Genomic DNA, 25,465 nt, shown 5'->3' on the forward strand with positions numbered 1-25,465 from the left:
ATAGCTTTGAGTACTGCTCCTTGACCTATGGATGGCAGGTTAGTCTAACCATTCTGCTACTCTGATACCCACCCCCTCACTGGGATGGTGGGAGTCACATAAGGCTATGAGGAGGTAGAGGCAGACTTCTCCATCGAAACTTCGTGATGATTTTGCAATAATATTAAACAAGAAGAGCCATGTTCCCACTGGAGGAATGAGAGGAGAACAGCACATCGGATAGTGGGTGTATATATTTGCACACGTTAGCTGAGACATGCTACCACCCCCTCCCGTTGGAGCACTTTGGACCTCCACATATGTTTTATGTCAAGAGGTATTAGTACGAAGCCCATCAGCTACCCAATGTAACGATGCTGCTGGGAGATAATCCTTTCCAGAAGCAGCTGCCTACAGGAGAAGCAGGGCAGGGAGACACAAAGCCAGAACTTCATGGGAAAGAAAATACCCTGAGTCTGGTATGGAAAAGGTTCTTATGACTCATACCTTGCTAGGGGACTGGCCTGGCCTATCAGAAAAGGCTCAGGCATTCTCACTGCTAGTAGCAGCTTGCAGCCTCATTTGTTCAGGGTTCAGGTGGTATGGGGGAGGTGGGCCATGGGTCATCCATGAGCCCATTGAGATCTATAAGGAAGAGCATAGTCTCTCTCCAGAGGCCACTGAAGTCCCAACGATAGCCACCTCCCTTGCTCATATCCCATCCTCACGGGCCTTTGCTGCAGGGTTTGGAAAACACAAACATCTGGAATTGGGTTCAGTGATAAATTGCATTAAAATCACCTTGGCAACTCCAGCCAGCCACATGTTGATTCGGCGGCCCAGGGCTAACATTCCCGGTTGTGTTTATATTCTCCATACCTGCCCAAAGATCCGTGGAAAGAGGTGGTTACCTTACTCCTCCTCTTTACAGAGTGTTTGCCGAAGATGCCAAGATCAGATTCCAGATGCCAGAGCATGCAAGGTCTTCTCAGAAAACCAGTGTCAAGAAAGTGCAGCGTGCTTTCTAAGAGAAGGGGTGAAACTCTCCCAGGAAAGATCCTTGGGGAGACAGGGATGAAACCAGCCAGAACAGCAGCACTGTGAACTTCCTTTTTTCCTGAATCTGGGAGTTTGTTTCTGTTTCACAAACATGTGCATGCAGCAGATACAGGGGAGGAGAAAGATGGTACCAAGAGCCTCTGCCATGACCTTTTCTTTGGTTCCTTCAGGGAAGAATACTTTTTTTTTTTAAAGAAAGTGTGATAAAGGCTCTTTGCCATTAAAAGAATTCTATGTGTCTCTAGAGAGGTAGTAGTTATTACACATGGGCATAAAGTAAAAGTACGGATACCAATTAAGGGAGCTATTACGGACCCCTGACTAAGCTGGGGCATCTCCAGGCATCCTTCCCTCATTAATATGCCTGTCTTCTCTTTTATTTCATCAGAATTAACCCTCTGCCACCCTAAATTTCTTTATCCACTAACTGTAACAGGACTAATCTCTTTTTATGTCTCCCTCCTGTATGAAATATGGGGAATTAATTTTGACCTTCAGCAACTTGCTGATGCCAGATTGAGGAAGACATGACTGATTTCTCGTGCCACACAACAGAGGTGCTCTGGCCATGACCAGGCTCTTGTGAATGGCTGCTCTGATCTGTGTTATGCCAAACACTCACACGAGGAACCCTCCAACTCCCAAGGTGGCGGAGGTGACTCTTTCCTTTTCTCCTGATAATAGCTACACTGTTGTCGCAGGCCTTGGGTTGTCATGGTGATTCCAGACGGTGGGGGGGGGGAACTGAAACAAAAGCATGCAGCATGCAGCATCGCCATCCGGTGGCCTGTCTGAGAAACAGAGGAGGGCCCTGGGACCTGGGTTTGGGTAGGATTTCAGAGAGAACCAGAGAGCTGAGACCCAGAGCCTAGAGACTGTTGATAATCAGGTGACCTTGCCTATTTTAGCTCTGCTTGGTCCCTGCTCCCACACAACTATTGGGGTGGTCACTTCCCTATCTGATTGCCACCTGGTGACTAATTAGGCCCTCAACAGGACAGAACCATTTACACAGAACATTCCAGAACTTAGGGCCTTCCTTAGGAAATGCCAAATTCACAAGAAAGGGAAGGATTCTTCCCTTAACAATGTACTGCTGAATCAAAGAGTTTCCGTTGCTAGAGAGGACTCTTTCCACCAGGCTTCATTTCTGTGTCCCTGGAAACAAGAGCTCTCAGATTCCTGGTTCTACAACTTACATATGAGCGATCAAGGACAAGTTAATTAACCCTCAGTTCCCCATCTGTAAAACCAGCCTGGATCGACTACTTCTCTTGTAGCATTGTTGAGGAGATTAACCGCGACCATGCACGTGCCATTGCTAAACACTAGTCGCGGGCATATTGAGTGCTCAATCACTGTTAGATGTCCTGGATAGCAGCAGTAGTAGGGGATGCTTGTGACGCCGCTGGTGAGGGAATGTGATGATCTATGTGGCGTGAAGTTGTGTTCACTGCTCTGTAATTGGCATGTTGCTTGGCAAACTTCAAGAGCCTCAAATGGTTCTGTCTGCCTTCCAAGAAAATTGAACAACAGGTGCCTGGGTTGTCTTAACTTATTCCAGGCTGCAGACAGTCTGGTTTGGTTTAAAAGCTCATGAAGCGGGTTGAAAAGCCTCCATCTCTGATGGCTCCCCTATCCCAGCAACTTTCCGGGGCATGCCATGAAATCAATGAGTGTTAAATTAATGCTCTCCTATCCCCGGGGAGAGCTGTGACAGCACAGCTTGCAGCTGCCCATCAGAGAAGGAAACGACAGCCCTAGTGACACGCTGACTGCTTTTCCTGCCTTGGAGATGATGGGTCTCTGAATTACAAAGTGCAGGGTCTTAGGGCATGCCTATATGCTGGCTGCAGCACAGGGTCAGGTGGCCATCACCTCGGATGTCCCAAGAGCTCAGAGGGATGGAGGAAAATAAGTTAGGATCACATGCAGGTGACATTCTCTTTTCTAACCATGGCTTCTCGGGCACCTACCTGTGCACCTTCCTGGCAGCCCGGTTTAACAAGGAAGCTGATAGACCATCTCACATCCCCAATAACTCTGCTGCTTGGAACAATGAATGCATGTTTATACAGTGAATGGCTGCTGGAACTGGACCTGTTTGGGATTAATTACATGGAAGTACACTAGCTACTCAAAAAACATCTGAAGGCAATGGTAGCAGACTTCTGAGTTTCTTAGAAACCAGGACTGAGAATCCATTTAAGAATGAGCTTTCCAACTTCCAGCTGTGCAGTGAGGGCTTATCAAAGAAACCATCAGCAAAGGAAAGACAGGCATATTTGTCAAGGAAGGCATTGTAGGACTGTAGCACCAGCCGTGTGTGGTGTGTGTGTGTGTGTGTGTGTGTGTGTGTGTAGCCCTGAGGCTCATTTGACCTGAGATCTTGGAAGTTCAGCTAAGCATGCAACCCAGAGGATATTACGTCAGGTTCAGGGTCAACTCCAGGGACTGCTAAAGCTTGCCTGTGTAAACTCATTTGGCTCAGTCTCTGAGATTGCCCGGGATACTGTACTATGGGTGTTGATAATCCGCTCAAAGGAGCATGGCAAGCAAATTGCCAAAGTGAGCTGGCTGGGTACATCCTAAACTGGGCATATTTGGAAGGATAACAGCTAAGTCCAGAGCAGTCAGGAAGGGAGGATGGGGTAGAATAACCAAGCACAAACATCCGCTTGGTTCCTGTTACTGTCACAACAAGTGCCAGAAAGACAATATCCAGGACCTCTAGGCATGAAAGGGACATAACACTTTGAGACTGACCGACCAATCAGTTACTCAAGAGAGAGAGAGGAGGGGGCTGGGAGAGACAAAACTCCCATGGACCATTTCTGAGTCAAAGGAGATGAAATCACTCAGCCAATCAGGGTATTCTAACCAGAGCCTTCTTATCAGATGATCTCCAGCCAAATGAGGAGAAATACAATCTACTGCCCGATGAACCCTAAATTTGATCTAATGGGGACCTGCTTTCCAGCTGCTCAACAGCAGGTCAGAACCAGAGATGATGGACTCCAGCCCTGCCTGCGGCTTCTTTCTGGAACGCGAGCCAGCCTGAGTTGTGTCAACTCCTGGTCTCCACAGAGGGCGAAGCATTGTTTTTACCCCCTAGCTAGTCAATTCCATCTGCTCAAAGTGGTGCTGTTCAGCTGGCGCTGTCTTTCCAGCCCCGGGGTGGGGTGCTCATAACCTCCCGACTGCTGTCAGATTGTTGCAGGGACACATTTCCTTTGTTTAAAAACATCCCGCTCTAGAATCTTTGATACACACCATTTACAAGGCTAGGCACTTTGGTGTCTAGCCTCCTCTCTTTACTGTTAAACGGGCATAGCATTGTTCTTTTGATGCATAACCTATGAGGTCAATTCACACCAGCCTGGCTAGACATTGTGTCCCCTAAATCCACCTCCAGGCAGATGCAATTGTTATTTTTCTCCTGGGGATTAATGGCTACAGTTAACCAGCTTCTTGCTAGCAGTTATAACTTAGTTTCTCTGCTAAGAGCAAAGGACACCATCTGTGAAACACCCAGATCCATGTACAGCCCCGGCATGTCCTTCTACAGAACAGTCTTAAAGACCCACGGAGGGCTGGGGTCTTTGGACATTGCTCTGCCCAGCGACAGCCAGGCAGAATGAGACAGAAGTGGAGGAAGAGACAGGAAAATTCAGGAAGTAGGTTTTTCTCTCTCTGGGTTTTCAGCTTTGTCAAACGAGTTTAATGGTTACTGTGCTGGATCCACAGCCCAGATGATGGGTGTATCATCATGGATGTATCATCATGGATGTATCATTCCAACGTGATTCATATTGTTATTATATGTCCTGGGACAACCTTTCTAGGGACTTGGGAGTTTAGGGTGTGGAAGGATGAGATGGGGAGGGCCAGAGGAAGTCTTACTTCTCCTTTCTAAAGTGTCCCTGTGAACCAAAAGCACACATTCCCCACCTGCCTCTTTGTGTCTTTGGTCCTGTGTCTTCTACCCTTTCAGAGATCTGGCTGGAAGACCTGGTCCATAAACTTATATTTTGGCTCCTCCTAACTGTACAAGGTGACAGGGAGTCTGGAGCCTCTTTTCACTGGGAGTTGGAGGTGATACATCTTTCTTTCTCCCCTCCTCCCTCCCTCAAGGACCAAAGGTAGCTAGCCTGGCCACACACTCATGACTTCCACTTCAGCTTAAGGCCTGGGATGAAAGGCACACACCACTTTGGCTTGGAGGTGATTTCTTTTCTCTTTCTTTCTTTCTTTCTTTCTTTCTTTCTTTCTTTCTTTCTTTCTTTCTTTCTTTCTTTCTTTCTTTCTTCTTTCTTTTCCTCCCTCCCTCCCTCCCTCCCTCCCTCCCTCCCTCCCTCCCTCCCTCCCTCCCTCCCTCCCTCCCTCCCTCCCTCCCTCCCTCCCTTCCTTCCTTCCTTCCTTAGAGACATTTACATGCAAATCTGTACTCCTATGAAGGCCTGTGAAATCCTGTCATGCACTATTCTGAGGGCTAGGAGCCTTTAGAAATCTGACTATGGAGAGTCTACTCACTTTCCACACTTGCTTTACTGGGTAATACAGGGCGAAGTCATTTACCTTTCCGAGAGTTGGCCTTCTCCAATGCTCATAGGGTCCTCAAGGTCAAGTCTTAATACCAACAAGAACTACAACAGTCAGAGAGTAAATGTATACTCATTTGCACACACACACACACTCTCTCTCACACACACACACACACATACACGCACACCACACAGAGTCCAAAAACCATAGCACTTGAGTATGGATGTACCAGTCACCTGATCAGAAACCAGGGATGATTCTTGTTCATCATAAAATCTTCTAAAATAAGTTAAATTCCTTTCTCTATTTCTCCACATCAGAGTTCAATTATCTTCTTTAAACATTTGAGCTCAAATGAAATGACAAGAATGAAATAAATGCAAATAAATAAGCCCAGGGCTTAACACTTGAGGCAACAGATCTTCCTTTCAATGAAATAAACACTTTCCCCTCAGCCTGTCTTGCCAGATAGCCACACTGCTGACTGGTTATGCTCATCTCCAATGGTTTCTCCCCACCCACACCCTTCACAAGGTCACATGCCTATGGGCAGTTCTTTCATCTTTCAGAGTAGCTCTTGCCTTGGGAAGGTTGTGGTTCCCTAAATTCTCAGTACACCTCTGTAAGATATTTCCTCTTATGGGATTCAATTTCTTTCTTCCTTTCAAGTCATGAACCCATTCATGACTCACAGTGGGGCTGGGGTTCTGGACTCTATCATCCAGGCTTATGTGTACTGGCCTTTGTACTGCCAACTCTCCGCCTCCCCGGCCACAACGATGCCTTGGAGAGGAGAGCTGGAACACACAGAGGCTTTGGTGCCCCCTATGATAGGCGTAAAGTTAAAAGAACGCTCCAGAGGATGGCTTAACATTTTCCATCTACAAAAACAGTCCCGGGGATGCAAGAAAGTGTCCAGTTCCTACTCACAGCAGCTGCAGGGATACAAGGCCATCAAACAGTCCCTTGGGAATCTCTGTGATCTTGTTCCCATAGAGCACCCTGGAAGAAAGCAGATGACAACGATCAGCAGGATGTAAAGGAGGTCAGCTCTAGGGGAAGATCTCAGGTCACCTGCCTTTCTGGTCTACCACCTCCATCCCGTCTTTGTATCACTGAGACAGAGGAAGGCAGCTCAGAGGAAATCCTGCGCTGGGGGTGAGGTACGACAGGCTCTATCCTACTGCCCAGCCCAGTCCATCACCCCCACAAGGAAGAAGCAGCCCTTTGTAGTACCTCCTGAGCTGCGAGCGTGACTCACACCTCATAGTAAATAAGCAGCGTGGGAGTCCAGCCAGTGTCTTCAATGGGTATTGATTAGGCTTGAGCCAGCCTATAGGATGTTTCCTTTTAATATCCCCCTGCATCCTAGGAATTCCTGAGCTGAGTTCTTTAATCATCCTTCTAGACAGCAGGGCTTTGGGTATGCGGGGGGGGGGGGTGAGGGTATCTCCAGATGGCGCAGGCATTGCTGAGTTGAGGCCTGGCTCAATGGGGAGGCTGAGGAGTTTCGCTGTCTCAGATGATGGCAGCTTCCATTCTCCATCCACCTCTCCCATTCTTTCAGATCTAAGAAGGAACTCAGAAGATTTTTTTTTTTTTTTTTAATTTCATCTTTCACCCCTACACTGGTGCCTGCTATTTCTAGGCCTTATGTTTGGTGACTTGAGAAACCTGGTAAAGGAATAGGGGTTTACTTTTCAAGCCCAGTGCTCAGCAGGTCTCCAAACCTGGAACTGAGACTCCGGTCCTCTCTTATGACAGACTTTGATGTCTGTGGGGTCTAGCCTCCTCTTTGATCAGGAAACAGGGTTACAGAGCACTTGGTTCGCTTTCTGTTAAAATCTCTTCTCAGGTCTGAGTACACGGACTACGTAATTATTTAATTCCCACTCAGATCCAGAATCTAGGCTGACAGTCATTTGAGGAGGCAAAATCTTAGGAGGAAGAAACAGCGAATGAGAGTGAAATAGGCGCCTGCTCTCCCCCACGGCCGCCCATTTCCAGAAGCCACTGGGAGCGAAGAGTGAGTTCTCCATCAGCCTGCGGGTGTGTTTCATTAATGCCTCAACAAATTAATGACTAAATAGAAGTCAGCATGATGGCACAGGCTCACATTTGTAATTCATATTAATGTCCCACTGCTCGCTGTGCCAAATGTAGTAACGCCACTGCCTGTTTGTCTCAATGGATGTCAGAGCTTCTGGAGGGGCAGAAGCTGCTGGAGGCAGGGGTGGGGATGTTGGGGTCGGGGTCCTCATGTAGCCCACCACTCCTTGGTAGGAAACATCCTCAAGCTGGATGGGTCAACGACCTGCCTACGCGTCAGCCTCAAGGGTGCTGGTGCGGACCTGTGTGGCTTCCTACCCGAGGCCTTGCCTCGACTACCTTCACTAACATTTTACGTTTGAACCCCAGCATGCCTCCCTCTGGAGAAGTCTCCTGAATGTTTTAGTTAAGATTTTTCTACCATCTACTATTTCATTTTGCTTCTCCCTAGCACTTACTTTATTTTATGTTATTACTTACGCATTTATTTAGCTTTATTTTTTTGTTATTTTCATTATTTTATATGTATGGGTGGTTTGCCTGTTTGTATGTCTGTTCACTGTTTGTGTGCCTGGTACCTGCAGAGGCCTGAACATCAGGTCAGATCCCCTGAGACTGGAGTTACAGCTGGCTATGAGCTGTCAGGTAGGCACTGGGAATTGAACACAGCTCCCCTAGAAGAGCAGCCTGGAGACTGCTGAGGCATGCCTCCAGCCCCTTTAGGCTTGGTTTTCATGTTCTTCCTTGAACTCCCCTGAATGTTTTGATGGGTATAGAGCATGCCCATGCCTGGGTCTCTAGAGTAGAGAAAGAGCAAAAGCTAGTACAATGAATGTCCACTGAGTGAGTGAATAAACTGGCCTGGGCTAAAATCTCTCTACCCCTCTACCCTATACTGTCAGCTTCATGAGCCCTGGGTGCTGGTCTATTCAGTTCCTGGTCACATTTTTAATGCCTATAACACCGCTCACTTATACAGCAGGCACCTACTAAGCAGAGGAATGAATAAACAAAAGCTGAGAGGTGCTTCCCTTAATACCGGGTCCACACCTCCCAGCTCACTACTGCTCGGCCAATTTCCTGTTTGGTAATTTCCTCTGCAAGACAAGCATCATCCCAGCATCTTCAGACTGTTCCCAAATCTTGGCCAAGGGAGACCAGACGAGGGGAATGGAAAGGTTGGGCTGGGATCCTGGCGGCAGGGGGCCTCTCTGTCTCCTCTACTCTGTGACACTCATCACAATAAGCAGACACTAATCTCACACAAGGCCCTGTCTTTGATATCCCAGCCAGATGTTCTATTAGATAAATGAAACTAATTTACTCAGCAGGCAGCAGACACCAGCTGAATCAGGGACTTCCTGTCCTCAGCCCCTGCCCAGTAGGATGGGAAGATATGGGCACCTTGTTACCCGCACGCTCATCAACTAGGCAAACAGGTTGTGGAGAAGAAAAAACACAGATAGCGTGCCTGTGAGCGCCCCTCTTTGTTGTCTGGGGTGTCGAAGGGAACAAGGCACCAGATGATAGAAATATATGAGTTGATGAAGCCACCATGGCGGCTGATGCTCCATTTCCCACATTATATGGAGAGGGCTGCGCGGCACAGTGATCAGGAGAGCAGTTCCAGACCAAACACCCCGTGTTTGTATCCTATGTTCAAATCCTACGTGTCACACTCATCGGTGTGTTTTCAGAAAAGTGTTTTTTCATGTCTTTAGCATGCTATCTGTCTTCCTCCCTCCTCCCTGAGATGTTTGCCGGTGAATGTGTTTATAGGGGTGGGGTGTCAGGGGGAAGTTTGCTCATCCTTCTGTATGTGTGGCGGCCAGACACTCATGTCAACTAGCTCCCTCGATTGCTTCTCATTTTCTTTTTGAGACAGGGTCTCTCAGCTAACCTGGAGCATCCCGTTTCAGCTAGGCTGGCTAGCCAGTGAGCTCCTGAGATCCTCTGCTCCTGGGCCTAGTGCTCTGCTTGTATGGAGATGCTGGGGATCTAGATTCAGGCCCTTATGATCGAGCAGCAGGTACTGTTCTCACTGTCCTCTCCCCAGCCCTGAATCTTTTCTTTAACCACTATGTGCCAGGTCCAGTTTGAGGGCTACAGATGGGGACGAAAACAGCTAGGGGGCTTAGATACACGGCAGTTGAAGCCACGCTTTATGTTTTTGAGAAGATTCAGCCTGTGACACTCCTAGAAGCGTACTTCCTGGTCACAATCAGTTGCTTGATAAATGGTACCAATTATTGCTATTACCGTAACATGTCAGTCACCAAGTGTGTTAGGCAAGGAGGGGATCACTGTCTCCAATCTGCCTCAGGAAACATGCAGAGAAGGCTTAAGGGTTTGCCTACCGCCCATGAGAGGTGCTGAGGGAATGAGGGCAAAACCCCACACCTTCTTAGCCTGGGAGTCTAGCGGCCCTTGGTAGGTGAGGGTTTGTACCTCACCACTAGGCTAAATGAAAATCCAAAAAAGTAAGGGTGACCGGATGGAGTGGATCCTTTCTGAACAAGGACCACAAGGCTGGAAATAGCCTGAACACCAGAAAGAGGAAACACTGCCACAAAAAGCACAGACTGTGGGAGGAGGGGTGGTGAGCCATCAGCCCTCACCTCAGACATACATTACCATTCTCTCCACCCCATCTCCCCCGAGACAACCCTGCGCAGCATGAGCTGGGAGGGGGAGTGAGGTGAGAGTCAAAGATGCATTCGAATTAGAAGCCAATAACTGGGAAAGCTGCTCGGCACTTAATCAATAAAAATAATGCATGTGAGCTGTAGAAATATTCCCCAAGATCAATTTCCCCCGAAGAAATATTTGTTTCTTTTACCGGATTGCCACAAGTGGGTGAGGGAACATAAAGCCTTGATAAACACCTCGTGAAAAATACGGACGCGCCTCCCACCCCTGCCCCACTTACAGCGACGTGAGTGATTTCAGGCCCTGGAAGGCATCTGGAGCTATGTCCGATATCTGATTCTTGCTGATGTCTCTGAAAACATTAATGGGAGAGTCTGAGAACATGGCTCACAGGTGTGATAATGCTCTTCCTCAATTTCGCACCCAGCAGTTCAGCCATTCAAAACTGGTACAGGTTAACTGATCAATCACGCAGTGTATTTATTCAGAGCGCAAGAGGCCATGCCTAAAGAACACCTCTCCTACTGCCTTGGGGTACTGTGTGCTGCCTTTGTATGTCTTCTCGGATCTAAGGAACAGCCTAAGTCTTGCCTGGCACAGAAGGCTATGACCATGTCGGTCACTACTGTTTAGGTGTAAAGCCACATCCAGGAGCTGGGGATGCTGGGCAGGCTGATGCCCTGTGATCCCAGGGTGTTAGAGGTTAGGAAAGGAGGATCAGGAGTTGGAGGTCAGCCTGTGCTACACAGGGACACCATGTCTCAATAAAATGAAGCAAATGAAGCAAAACCAAACCCCAGCCAACCCCCACCCCCAAAACAAACCAAAACCCAAACCCAAACAACAACAACAACAACAAGAGTGAACCCCAAATCAAAACCAACCTCAAGCCAGGGCCTTGGTCTCAGGTGCCATTATCAAGTATTTAACAGTACAGATAAAGCAGCATGGACCCCGCCCAACCAAAGGCCAGGACAGGCTCCTTTATGCATCGCTCTCCTGTCTTGTACCACAGTAGTGATGATCATCTTTAAAGACCCACAGTATTTCCTCTCCCCAGTCACTTCTCAACCCTGACCTGGCAGGCTCTCTGAGCAAGGATGATGCCTCCTCTCAGCTGTGTGCTGTGTGGTACAAGCAAATCACAAGACTCTCAAAGAACACCTTTGAGACATGGATGTGTCACTGGCTGAGAATGCGCCTCTTTTGGGAACAAGCCCAGGGAGATAACGACACATCCAGAGATAAAGAGGGCTACTGTTGTGTAGAAGGATCTTCCAAACACAGGGCATATGGTGGCCGGCCTGGCCTCAAGGGTGCGGTGGCTAGCCTGGACTCAGAGGTACAGGTACAATAGCCAGTCTGGTGTCACAGGTACAGGTAGCCCTCTGCTGTATGCTTTCAGCATGCCACTGAGAGCCGGGCCACAGGTTCTTGTTAATGGCCCTTGTGGAAGGGGATTTCTTTTCCTCAGAGTTATTAGCTCAGGGCTGGCCTTTGGGCTCCTGTCACTGGCAGGAGAGGCGCACCAACTTCCTGTGACAAGAAACCCCTCTAGTTCCCTTCCTTCAGCAAAATAAATCAATGGGTCCTTGCTTTTGTGTGGGAGAGGGAGGTCTGAGGTCTTCACAGGCCAACAAGGAGGAGACAAGTGGATATTGAGAAAAAAGTACATCTGAGGAGATTCGTAAATGATGGTCTCCAGTGAGGCCAGACACCCGGCTGCCCAGCCTCTTAAACTCACACAAAAGGAGGAGCTTTGTCCTGTCTCCCTCCTTCATCTAACAGCCCTGGAAAAGGCCATGCAACAGCTTTTGCCTAGACCTCTGCCCCATTCTGTCCTGCTTCCAAAGCCTGTAAATCGAAAGATATTTTCCCAGGTTAAGGCCCCTTCTGCACAACTGTCTGGTTTATCCCTTTAGCTGACGAGATTGCCTCAAACAAATCCAGATTGTGCCGGCAAACTCGTCAGCTTACACTGGGCTTTTCTTCAGCATCCCGATTTTGTGTAAGGGTCTTAACAAGCAAATACCCTGGATTATCCTAATCTTGCTCACCCCTCAGGGTGGCTGCCTAGCAAAGCATTTTAGAACAACACACAGGGTCTTATCATATTAGAGAGGACGCCCATCTTGAGTCCTTCCCCCTTGTGGGATGTCCGTTTGTGGTATCAGACCTCCAGCATACAGGAAGTCCCTCAGCCACTGGGAAAGATCCCTGCCTCAGCTATGGGGGGACAGATTGGAATCTCAGTTCACAATGAGAACTTCGGGGCCCACCCCTTTTTGGGTGATAACACGAGGTGAGATAACTTATGGTTTGGAAGTGATGGATGTTGGGAACTGGAAACGTGATAGTTTGGTAGGAATAGATCCTGGGGGTGACCACTTAGGCTTTTTCCCCCTGTGATTTTTATTGTATATGTTTATATAATTGTAATGTTTTGGAATATTTTCTCACTGTGGAGTGGCTAAATTAAGCTACTTGGCATATCTGAAACCTTGAAAGTTATCTTACTTGTGAGGACACTCTAAACCTACCCTCAGAAACTTTCAAGTAGACAATACATTGTTATTAACTATAGCCATCATGGTATAGGATACATCTTTTCAGCATCTTTCTGTTGCCCAACTGAGATTCTGTGTCCTTGGACCAATGTATCTATCCCATCTTCACTTTGGCCTTTAGAGTGTCATCCTACCTGTTGTTTCTCTGACGTGGAAATTTGGATTCATGTAGATGAGAGTTAATTTCAACTGTCAACCTGACTGGATTTGGTATCACCTAGGAGACACTCTGGTTGTGTCTGTGAGGGTGTTGCAAGACAGGATTAACTGCGATGAGAAGATGGACCCTGAATTCTGGTGGTGCCATTCAATGGGCTAGGGTCCCTGAGTGAATAAAAGGAAAAGGAGAAAGCCAGCTGAGGACTAGCATCCCGCCCTCTCTGCTTCATGACTGCTGACTAAGATGGCCCTCTTACATCTTTCTATATCTTTCCCACTATGATGAACAACAGCCATTTTAGTTTTAAAAAAATTTACGTGTTTGGGTGTTGGGCTTGCATGTATGTCTGTGCACCATGTGTGTGCAGAGGCCAGAAGAAGGTGTCAGATAACTGTAGTTACGGATGGATCTCGGTAACATGGGTGCTGGGAATCTAACCCACATCTTCCGGAAGAGAAGCCACTGATCTCAAATGCCAACCTATCTCTCCAACCCCTGCGTCCTTTCAGAGTGGGAACCAGAATGGACCCCCCCCTCTCCTTATGCTGGTTCAGTCAGGCATTTGGTAGAACCGTAACTACTTCGACATATAAGTGAGACCGTTCGGGACTTACTGGAAGCAAGTTTGCAGAAGAAACAACTACCCCTGAGAGGTTAAGGATCTAAAGCCGCCGAGGGCTTCACACACACATTCAGGTAATGAATGAACAACTGTATGTCCAGACTGTCAGCTCAAGGCTGTTCCTGATGTCATTATGCTAGACACAGGACACTCAGTCTCAGCTGGGGCTCAAACTCCAGAGAGTTGTTAATCTGGATGTTAGGGGCACCAGAAAAACACAAATCTGTGTATGTATTAAATCTATAAGAAATGTGCATGCAGGCGATCCCTACGTCATACCAGAAATCTTTCAGAATTTAGAAACATAGAGACCCACTCAGACCCTTGGAGCTATAAACAGAATGACTAAGAGAAAGTGACTTTTCAAGGCTGTAACAGAGGAGGCAAATTCAAATACATATAAGGGATAAGCAGGGAATAAGAGAGTGAGCTACTGGGAAGTCTTACAACCTGGAGAAGATTTGTTCTACCCATGAGCATTCAAATGAAAAGAACTTTTTTGTTTTTAAGACATGGTCTGGCTATGTTGCCCAGGTTGGCCTCAAACTCACCATCTACACGCCTCAACCTCCTGAATTGGGATTTCAGGCCTGTACCACCACATTTGGCTTCAAAGAATGCTTAAACCACCGTTTTAGCAGAAGAGCACAGAGTTGCCCCTCAGGTGTTAGAGTTGTCGGGAAATGAAGTCTATAATACCAGCAAATGGTCTCCAGTACCCCATTTCTATATTGGTATGGGTTCTTCCCTGGCAGTATTTATTTTAATATTGTGATAGCATTAGAAAAATGGATAGGAGTGGAGCTAATGATTCATGGATAATTCTGTTTTTTAAAGAGAGACCAGGATGTGCTCAGCCACAGTTGAAAGGGCGAATTTCCTCTTGTTAAATATTATGTATAAACTATTAATGGTCATCTATGAGGAAATCATTACTATGGGCTGAAATCCATTCTTATCTGAGACTTGTCTGAGCCTACACCATTAAATAACAGTCTATATTTCTGAAGTTCTATTAGTTAAGCAAATTTAACTGGATTCTTTTTCCTCCTACCACCCCTTTGGGGGGGCGGCATCATAATAAATATCAGTAGCATCAGAAGTGATCAAAAATTAAATTCACTTTCCAGGTCATGACTGATAAGGTCTTATGAATTTTGAATGTGCCAATCGTGGCAACTCCAATAGGATGGAGAAACGACAGTAAAACACAGCCAAGCCCTAAATTACCTGGACTTCACAAAAAATTAGAACAGTGACTTAAATCATGCAGGAGCTATAGGTTGAGGGCAGTAAGTGAACTTGTCATTTTTCACCAAAATTACTATCTGGCTGCATAATCAAGCTGGGCTTTAAAAATGAATTTGGGGGTGGGTGCATGAAGAGAGGGCTGGAGAAGCAGGAATACCAAGAGATTAATGACCCGAGATTTTAAATATTAAGGCCTATATTTATACAGCTCCTTCAGAGAGGATGCTGCCAAGGCGAGGGAAGGAGCCTGTGCTTTGAGCTGGCTCATTATATTGGTTTCCACTTTTGGAATTGTACTAGGAGAGTATCTTGTTTGCTTTGGCTTTCCAGGGAGATGGGAAGTTGGCTTCCTGAGATCTGAGGGTAAGCCTACTAATGCCACTGTTTCGTGGGCATATTTATTTTTAAAATGAAAGGAATCGGGAGACCTTGTTGATACATGCCCCTCCCACTCCAGAGGAGCCAGCTAACAGGCCTGGCATACAAAGAGAGACAGGATGGAGGCCATTGCCTGTTTCTCATTCTCCAGTGGAATGAGAATAGCACAGCGAGTACAAGGTCAGGCTTGTGGTTTCCCAACATGGTAACGGCAAAGGGGCTACCCTCTAGAATCCTAACCCTTGTGATGGGTCACTTCTGAGTCCCACTTGCCTCCTTTCAAATACTTCAGTGCTGAGGAACTCACAGAGAAGGTTTAAGGCCATCATGTGATTGATATTGTCCCCCATGGCAGAGATGATCAGGAATGCAGTCTCAGGCTGCCATGGTAGGGAGGATACAGCATGCTGACAGCACCAGCATTGTGTAGTGGTGGATGTGGTGTTAGTAACTGTAGTTCTGGGGATGTTGGGTTTGACCATGGTCAATTCATATGACTATGATCTTACACCGTACGCTTATATGTTGGGCAGGAACCTCCAAGACTAGCAGGTGTCACTTAGAAGGGGAAGCCTTTACCATGGTCTTAATTGCTCATGTGACCTAGCCTTTACCCACCCCTCCCAACAATCCTCACCTCCCCTTGATTATCCAACAATCCTCACCTCCCCTTGATTATTCCTCCTCATTGGCTATGAGCTACCATGCACAGTTTCCATGGCTTTCATTTGCCTTCACTGTTGACTAGGACAGCTTCTTTCTTTCTTTCTTTCTTTCTTTCTTTCTTTCTTTCTTTCTTTCTTTCTTTCTTTCTTTCTTTCTTTCTTTCTTTCTTTCCCTTCCTTCCTTCCTTCCTTCCTTCCTTCCTTCCTTCCTTCCTTCCTTTCTTTCTTTCTTTCTTTCGTTCTTTCTTTCTCTTAGACAGAGTTTCCCTATGTAGCCTTGGCTGTCCTGGACTTGCTTTGTAGACCAGGCTGGCCTCAAGCTCACAGCAATCCACCTGCTCTGCCTCCCCGAGTGCTGGAATTAAGGGCGTGCACCACCACGCTCGGCTAGCTTACCATTTTCTGCTATTTATTTCCTCATTGTCTGTGCTCTCCCAATTGAGGTGGCGGCTTCATGAATGTAACTTTCATTTTTGTTGATGGTTCTATCCATATTCTGGCATGTAGCAGCCATTTATATGAGCACGTACATAGTTGTAAGGATGTTAGTGGTGGCAGGACAGGAGGATGTGAAGCCACTATCGCACTGCTGGTATTATCACCAAAGCCAAGGGCATTAAAACAGGCCAATATGTCTCTGGGGGAGGGGCAACTCATCTGCTTCTCACACAAGGATAATCTTACTGGTCAGAGAGGCTCTTCGCTCTACATGCTGAAGCTTACAAACCTTACCACATGTATATAACAGTTTCTTACAATCTCAGGGGAACAGCCTAGACCCCTCTGAAAGGAGTGGCTATGATTAATCGATTGGGTGGCATGCCTACTACTCATTGTAAAGCCCTCTACCCATCCACCCCTTCCCCATGGAAACATTCTGATCAATTCTTCCCAAGAGAAACTCACATTCGCTTCAGTTTCTTGTACTGGGTGAAGGCTCCTGCAGGAATGGATTTGATGGAGTTCTGTTCCAGTCGTCTGGAGAACAGAGAAGAGAAGAGTTGATTGACCAACCACTTATCAACAAGAGACCACTGAGGGACTGCTCTATTCTCTGGCCTTGAGGACAAGATGGTGTCTCTTAGCACAAAGCACAAGGGCCCAAGGCACATGTCCTGGTTGAAGAAAACAGGACAAACATGGCAACAGCTACAGTGTTTAGCTGTTGGCCTTCCAGAGAAAGCTGGAAAGAGGACTTTTCAAGAGCTTCAATGCCTGCTTATTACCAGTTACCTTGGAGGCAGCTGTGTTCTTCTCTGAAGAACACAGGAAGCCATCTAAGCAGAGTGTTGAAAAAGTCGATGTCACAAAGAGAATGAGATGAAAGAAGAAAGATGGACCATGGGACAGCTGTGCTTCCCTGCCATGGAACCATGTCACTAGTTGACATCTCAACCACACGGCTAATGGGCAGGAATGTCAGCACCTGCACTCCTTTAGGCAGTTTTAATACTGAGGAGAAACAGCCTTAAAGTCTTTAGGCTTTCTGCCTGATACTTCTCAATCGGCTCCCTGAGACCCTGCAAGTCTCAGGGTCCAGGTTGGACCCTTGAATTGCTGCTGGAATGTGTACCTCATACTTTACATGAACTTTCTCAAATGCTTCCACTCTTAGGACTCTGGGAGGAATAAGAGATGCTGCAGGCCCAGTGCCCCAGAACATACTGGGAAGAGAAGCATCCATGGGGAGTGAGTGAGCCTTTCCAGTCTTATTATTTCATCTCTCAAATGCCTTCCTACCACTAAGAACCTGTGTAGTGGGAAACAGACATGAGCGGCAGGTGGGACGCTCTATTACAGATGATGAATGACACCCGAGCCCAGGCTGAGGACTTAGCATCTCATCCCCATCCATCTCTTTTCTCCCTCAGGTGCAGATTTTTTCATCAGCTTCTCATTTGGCATAGCTGCTCCCCAAACTGGGGACACACACAGACACACATACAGACACAGACACACAGACACACAGACACACACACACACAGATAGATAGATAGATAGAGAGGGGGGAGGGAGGGAAGGAGGGAGGGAGGAGGAGGAGGAGGAGGAAAGAAGTGAGAATGAGATTGTTTAGAGAGGATATGTGGGGTGCCAGAGGGAGAGAGGGGAGGGACCAGCTCCCTTAGAGGCGGTGTCTAGCCAATGCACACTTCTGGCAGGAAGGACCCATTCATCTTGAAGAGTAATCCCCGCTGCAGAGTGGGGGAGACAGTCGTATTAATTTGTGCCTCCACGATCTCATCTTCATTGGGGGAACAGAGTATTTGTTACTGGAACCGCTAATGGAGCAGTTTGCCAGCAATTTTCCCATTTCAAACAACATCTCAGCTGCTAATGTGGAATGGTTTGTCAGGCCTACCCATAACACAGACAAATCACTCTCTAGGCAAAAGGAAGGGGGAACGTGTGGGAGCCCAAAGAGGAAGGGAGGGCGAGAGGAGAGGGAGCATCAGGACAGATCATTCTTGGCTGCTGGATGAACACGGTTTACAAATGAGACTGCCAAAGTCTGTTAGCAATGTCTTTGTGCCCTGCCGGAGGGGGTAGGGAGGGCACTTTCCTGGGACTGCCGTCATAGGCAGGCTGGACAGGGGCCCGGTTGGCTAACTGGCTGGTGGTAAATAACCAACGCTTGCCATAGGGACTGTGGGACCATGGGCTACTGGAATCAGCTACCCTCAGAGGCTCCCCTGACAGACTTTCCAAGGACATTCTCATTTTCCAACTGAGTGGAAAGTTCAGCAGGGATTTCTCAGCCAAGGCAACAGCTCCAAGGATCTCTGGGGGCAACACAAACTCTCCAGACATCCTGTGAGTCACCTGCCACTCAGGAAAAGGGATGTCATAGTTTGCTGCTTTTGGAGAGAACCACTGTCGGCGAGGATGGCGACTCTTTTTGCTTTTGTGCAGGTGAATTTGTGGCTCCTTGTGGTAGCTAGAGGCCCATGTATGTGAAGCAATGTTGGATAGAAACATCTGTGTGGTTTACAACCAGCCAGCCTCCACTTTGGCAAGTACTAAGGGAGAGGTCCTTCAATGAGCAGGATGGGACACAGGACCCCAAGGACCTTAAGAATCTGTTGAGAGAGTCTAGCTCAAGATGGCCCATCACAAAACGGAGTTTCACTGCTATAATAATCAAGACAATTATTATAGAGTATTATTATTAATAAACTGGTATTGTTTATCTTGATTATTTCTGTGAACCCTTGTTCTTACGAGGCAAAGCTGTACTGGCCCCACAGGGAGACAAGGCAAAGGAAACTTTGAGGGATCAAAAAGCTTGTCAAAGAGAACAAAGCTAGTTAGTGGTGGAACTGATAAGCCCTGTTTCTATCCATTGGCTACACTTCTTGTCCATATTTATGAAAATGGGTGAAAAGAGGCTTCCTTAAAGTCACGGGAAAGTCTGTGGCATAAGACCCACTGACATCATAGATGTTCAGTGGGTAGGCTCTCAGAGATAAGGGAAGGTGGGACAGAGAGGTGCATACTCTTCAGCTCTCTGGATCCATGGGCTCCTCGTTCAAAGACTGAAGCAACTGTGTTTTAAAAATATTCCTAAAAAGGCATCTTATTCAACATGGAGAGACTTTCCGGCCCTTATTACCTGAACAATACAGCCTAACATCCGCTTTACCCAGTATTGACACTGTTAGGTATTTGAGAGAGGACTTAACAGTACATAGGAGGATGCGCACAGTTCATATCCATTTTATATAATGGACTTGAGCATCTGAGGACTAGGATTTTCATGGGGGCTCCTGGAAGTATCCCACTTATGCATATATCATATGCAAAAAACAAATCACTCCAAGCTTAGTCTATGAACCCTGGTAGAGACCTTGGCTTACATCCTGCCTGCACTCCTCAGAGTTTCTTACCCTGGGAATGAGCTTTATCTGTATTCCTCAGCCTTCCATTGGACCCTGAATGGAGTGGCAAAGTTCTGGCATTCCCAGAAGGCAGTGAGTACTCTTTGAGTACTTGTGAATAGCCCATTCCCTTAAAGAAAGCAAAGGCAAGGGTATAGATAGCATGAAGAGCTGACGTGTCAAGTGTATATATGTTGGGCCCAGTTTGAGTTTTACACTGCATGCCAAATTTAATAAGTACACATTTGTGAGGTACATCGATAAATTATTACCACATCCATTCTCTCCCTCCCTTCTACCCTTTTTCCTACTTTTGCGACACAATCTCCTTATTTAGCCCAGGCAGGACTAGGACTTATGATCATCTTGCCATTGCCTTCCAAGTGCTAGGATTACAGGTATGCACCACCATGCCTTAAACATGAGAGAACTGAGGCTCAGAGAGGCAAAGACACTGGTCCAAAGTCAGGAGAAGCTAGAGCAGTTCCATTCAAGTTCATCTGATTCCAAAGGCCTGACTCTCAACCACCAGGCTTTATTGAACCATTATTCTCCTCGTTCTTGCCAGCTCATCAGCAGGAAAAATGGCCCTCACATCAGGAGAGCGAGAGAGGTGCACACGTATACCAGCGGATGCACATGAGGACACAGAACAAGGACCTCAAGGAGGTTGAACACGCCACCAGCCCTGCAGCTTGGAACAAGGAGACAGCAATCGAGTCCCCCACTGAAAATACTTCATCGTAAAGAACAAAAGGCAGCCTCAGCGTTAGCAAAAATCTGTCACATTTCGGGAACTGTCTGAAGCCAACAGCTGTTTGAGGGCTCTCATAACTGGCACATGTGTCTTGCTTTGTCTGGCAAACATTCTTCAGGCTGCAAACAGATTTAATAGAGCTAGCATAAAAACAAACATACAAATCAAACATCCAAACCTCTTCCTGCACCAGCAGAAACAATGGGAACATTTGATGGGGAGATTTCAGCCGTTTGCACACTGTATTGATTTTCCCTAGTTCCTCAGGTGCTCCCTTAATGATGTCATTTGCAAACATGCGACTGAACACGCTATATTTCTGGCAATCCATAAGTCACTATGATGGCATTTGCAGGGGTATGTCTAGTATGGTGGTATGCCTTATAAGTCACCCTATAAAAGAGATGCTGGGGCCATGATACAGTACTGGCAGTGATGACGATATGATGAACATCCAGCATTTATGAAGGACTTTTGACTGTCACACACAGGGCACACAGGATGCCCTTCATACACTGGCTCACCTATTCCTTTCTACAGTGCCATGAAGCAGGCAGTGCTGCTCTGCTGTGTTACAGGAGGTCATTTTGCTTAAGATCAGTAGCTAATGAATGGAAGCCAGATTGCTGTGACCCAAATAACTGGCTCCTTAACTCTAGGCTCACCTACCTCAGGGTTGGGAAAGTATCTTTATTCTTTTAGTCCTTGCCAGTTAGAGTTTAATTGTCATTGCTCTTAGTTTCTCCCTGATTCAAAAACCCTCTCCCTCTCTTTAAAGTCACATGTACACGTGTTATGTGTGTACATAACTTGAGAGTGATTGTTAGGATATCCAGATCCGGGGGAGGAAAGGAAACCCCATGCTTATCTGTTCCCCAAATTATCCTGAGACTTCTGCTTGGAGACCATGCGAGAAGAACCCAGGGTTCAGAGGTTCAGTTCTTGACTCTCGACTATCCCTGGAATAGGGCTGAAGACGATCCCTTTCAAGGTGTACCCTGGGCCCAGCCTCTGGGGTTCCGTTCTTTACCTTTTGCTCTGAGCAGTGAGGTATCGTCTCCACTTAACTCACACATTTGGCCAAAAGCAAAGATGAGGAATGTGGGCGAATCTGACATATGCCATCTCTAATGGGCTGTCTGCAGAACACCTGGCATTGCCTACGGACCTCGGAGGTAGGAGCAGGCACAGCGCCAGACTCCCTCTTCTTATGAGGTGCGTGTGTGCAGATGCTCACAGAGGATACTCTTTAATCTTAAGAAAATGTTATCAGTGTAGGAATTGGCGACTAAATCATGTTCTCATGTCACATACATATAAATAGGGTTTTGCTTATCTAATTCCATTTTTAGTAACTTCTGAACACTGTGCCAACCTTCCATACCATGCTGCTTAATCCTCATAGGAAGTCTCTAGGTAGGTGTAATAACCTGCATTTACCAAAAGGGACTCCTGAGTCAGACACAAGATGTTAAGAAATGTGCCTGAAGTAAGAGAGAAGCAGTGTTCAAGTGCAAGACCGTTGACCCCTGGACCATCCTGTGTCCTGATCAGTTTCTCTATATTGCTAGCATCTGCTCCCCATCTTTGTACCCTATCTCCAACCCCCACCCAGGCCAGTGCCTCAGAAACATTACAGTATCCAAGATGTCTGATTTTGAGAGTGTTCCAGCTATTGGTTGGTTGGTTGGTTGGTTGGTCATTTTGTTTTTTTAACTATACCACTTTTGTAAATCTCCAGTCTAGCTTGGCCAATGTCTCCTCACATCATCTGACTGTGAGGTTGGTACCGGGGCTGTATGTTCCTCCTGGATGTTCACTTATGGCTGAAGCCTATCTTCAGCCTGTCCCCATCAAATCTGTTTTCCTTCTGCAGCAAAGGACCTAAGACACGGGAGGACAGCACGTGGGGATTCAGAGCAAACACGGAGGGGACAGAGCTGTATTCTTCACACAGACGGTCTGTCTAGAGCTTTTGAAGGCCCAGGAGGGTGTCTGCAGAGCAAGAACAGAAGTGTGTGGGTCTCTGGTGCTTGGTGCTTCCTTGAATTTTTCCTGGTCAGAGGCTGGAGCCAGTTCAGAGAAACACCAGGGAGCTATGTGAACAGTGTCCTTGATGGAAGCTGAGTTTCGAGGAAAATCTACAGCAAACCCTTTCACTGTGGGTTTTCTGGAAGAAAGCTATTCTTAGAGAAATTGGCTCTGGCATGCGAGGAGGCCAGCACACACTTCTCTGAAAAAAAAAAAAAAAAAAAAAAAAAAAAAAAAAAAAAAAAAAAAAAAAAATCTAAAAGAGTCTGCCAGGCTGCTTTGCATGAGAGATAGGCACTCCTTCCAAATGTTGGGAGTGCGGACTGTTTCCCAAGGTTAAGTCGATTTGAAAGAGTCTGCAATGGCTACGGATTGAGAAAGGGAGTGGGGAGTGTGGCACCATGCCAAGCATTCCTAAGTGAGGAGATGTGAATCTGGATTATAGGTGGCCATGGGCAAGAGGTAGAATTCTTGATATTACAGAGAAGGCCAGATTCTATGTCTCTGGGCTGATAAATCAAACACACCTTTTCTGCCGAGATGCATCCTGCTGTTTGAACTCTGTTCCTCTTTCCTCCTCTTACTAGAGCACCTGCTGGTGTTCTCTCCCTGCTACAAGGACACAGTTTATCTGCCTCAGAGACTTTGGGCTACCACACAGGTGCCCAAGCCTGGGTACGGGCACTGCTGATGCTCCCTACCTCACACTCTTTCTTACACATCACCATTCAAACTAACTTCCCTGAACCACGGGGACTTAATTCATCTGCTTTAATCTCTCAGCTTCATTTCATCACGGAAGAGAATGAGGCAAGCGCAGTGTGAGAAGTCCTGTGTGATCCATCTGGTAGACGGTGGGGGCCCAATAAGCAGGGGCAACCTCATTACCATGTCTGCATACATTTGCATGAAGATGAGCTACTCTCTAGTTCACATCACACTGTATGTGGCTAGCCTCTGTCTGCAATCAATCCTCTTGACTGTGACTCCCCTCCACCCCCAAGACAGTGTTTCTCCGTGTAGCCGTGGCTGTCCAGGATGCACTTTGTAAACCAGGCTGGCCTCGGCCTTACAGAGATCTGCCTGCCTCTGCCTCCCCATGTGCTGGGATCACAGGTGTGCACTACCATGCCCGGCTTGAACATAACTCTTAAAAGAACTGACTGTCTTCATGGAGGCCCCCGTTCAGAAGGTGCCTCCTAGGACTAATTCTTGTTGGCACTAAGAATGAAAGAGGGGATACTGCATATCCCCTGTGAAATAATGATTCCTGCTGGCAGCATATTCTGTGGGATAGACACAACGCTAAGCATCTCGTAGCACATGCTGTTTATGAACCGTTGAGGAAGTACCAGCAGCCCCTGCAGTTCCCAGCTGAGAGAATCAAGGCTCAGAAAAGTTATTCGCCAGTGGCTGCAAAGCAAGGCCAGAGGTAGCATGGCTGTTTGCTGGAGCATACATCGTAACCTTCACTTGGCTGTTGTTCATCTTTGGGAAGGCCCTACCTAGGCTGTCCATTCCTGTCCATTCCATTTCTGATCTTACAGGCTAGGCCATTACATATCTTTTATAAAATTTCCAGAAAAGGCACCCTGTATTTGTGTATATTATATAATGCATACACATACTCTGTCTGCAGTGCCCATCATTTTGTAAAATAAATGGAATTTGGGGGAACAGTAGAAAGAACAAAGTCTGGATGCTGCTTTAAAATGACAGTTTTGCTCAATAAAACAAACAAACAAACAAACACCAGATTGTCTTGACTTTATCTTTTTAACTTTTAGTAGTTAAGAACTCAGGAATCATCTCATATTAACATCCTGTGTGTCAACATAAGTTTTCATATTCAATGTCCAGGAGAAAATCTAATCACCTGGACCTGTAGAGGGTGCACTTTTCTTGTAGGCACCTGCAGTTTTGAACTTTTGGAGAATTGAGCCGACCTGTGAGGTTCACACTTGGGGACCAGATGGGAAGCTGAAAAGGAAGGAGATGGACCGAGCTGGGGTGGTGTCCCTCGATACAGTCTGATGGTCTAACCTGACCCCTTCCTTTAGACTGAGTTAGGATCTTGGCCAAAAGGAAGGTTTCCAGGTGCCAAAGAACAAGCTATAAAACCTGGCAGGTGGAAGGAGAGGGAAAAAAAATGAAAAAGATGGGATCTGCAAGGATGTGAGGGCAGGCATCTGTTCTAACCAGAACATCTGCCTTGAGAGGGGCCAAAGTCCCACCCTGACATGGGCAGATACCCCTGACAGAGAGGAGTACAGGGTCAACAAGGCAGGGAAAGACAGGGTGGTGGGAGAGAAGTGGGAAGATCATAAAGGCTAGGGAGGAGAGGAAGATGAACCAGGAAAGGAGCCAATGATGAAGGGGAACTAGCACAGGAAAAGAAAAGCAGGAACATGGGGGTGGACAAGAGGAAGAAGCCAGAAGGGGAGAGGTGGGTCTGACTCTCCAGGAGACGGCACTCTCCAGGTCTAGTGGACAGCTACAGTGTGACCAACCCAAGTGCTGGTGCTGTGAAGGGAAGGCTGTGGGAGCAACTGTGTGATGGCCTCACAGGGCGTGGCTAGCAGAAAGCCCTCCCTACCCACTAGCCCCCTTCCTGCAGTGAGTGGTGCAGACATGCCTGTGCCCTTTGGGCCTGGGACAGAGAATCAGACAAGAGCTGGCGAGGCTGATGAAGGAACAAACTAGAATGCCACTTTGGTGGACCATGTGCGTCGTCTTCCCTTCTGAAGCAGGGTGCAAGCAAAGTCATTAAACTGCCCCATGATGGGGTTCCCATTTCCCCTCTGACCTTAGCTCCTAATACCTCCCCCTTGTTTCCTCTGCTCCAGTCACAATGGCCTCCTGGTATATCAGACACACT

The 25,465-nt window shown here is 47.1% G+C and overlaps 1 protein-coding gene across 2 annotated transcripts in view; it reads right to left on the reverse strand.

Moving 5' to 3' along the window:
• The window catches only part of Slit3 (slit guidance ligand 3), a 594,183-nt gene that overhangs the window by 103,894 nt on the left and 464,824 nt on the right, over positions 1-25,465 (reverse strand). For both annotated transcript variants that reach the window (XM_021631471.2, XM_060363864.1), the window contains 3 exons: positions 16,831-16,902; positions 10,562-10,633; positions 6,514-6,585 (listed from right to left, as the gene is read on the reverse strand). In XM_021631471.2, coding sequence (XP_021487146.1) covers positions 6,514-6,585; positions 10,562-10,633; positions 16,831-16,902 — 216 coding nt within the window. The remainder of the gene's footprint in view (positions 1-6,513; positions 6,586-10,561; positions 10,634-16,830; positions 16,903-25,465) is intronic.

The sequence above is a fragment of the Meriones unguiculatus genome, chromosome 11 (genome assembly GCF_030254825.1).
Source record: "Meriones unguiculatus strain TT.TT164.6M chromosome 11, Bangor_MerUng_6.1, whole genome shotgun sequence".
NCBI classification, from domain to species: Eukaryota; Metazoa; Chordata; class Mammalia; order Rodentia; family Muridae; genus Meriones; species Meriones unguiculatus.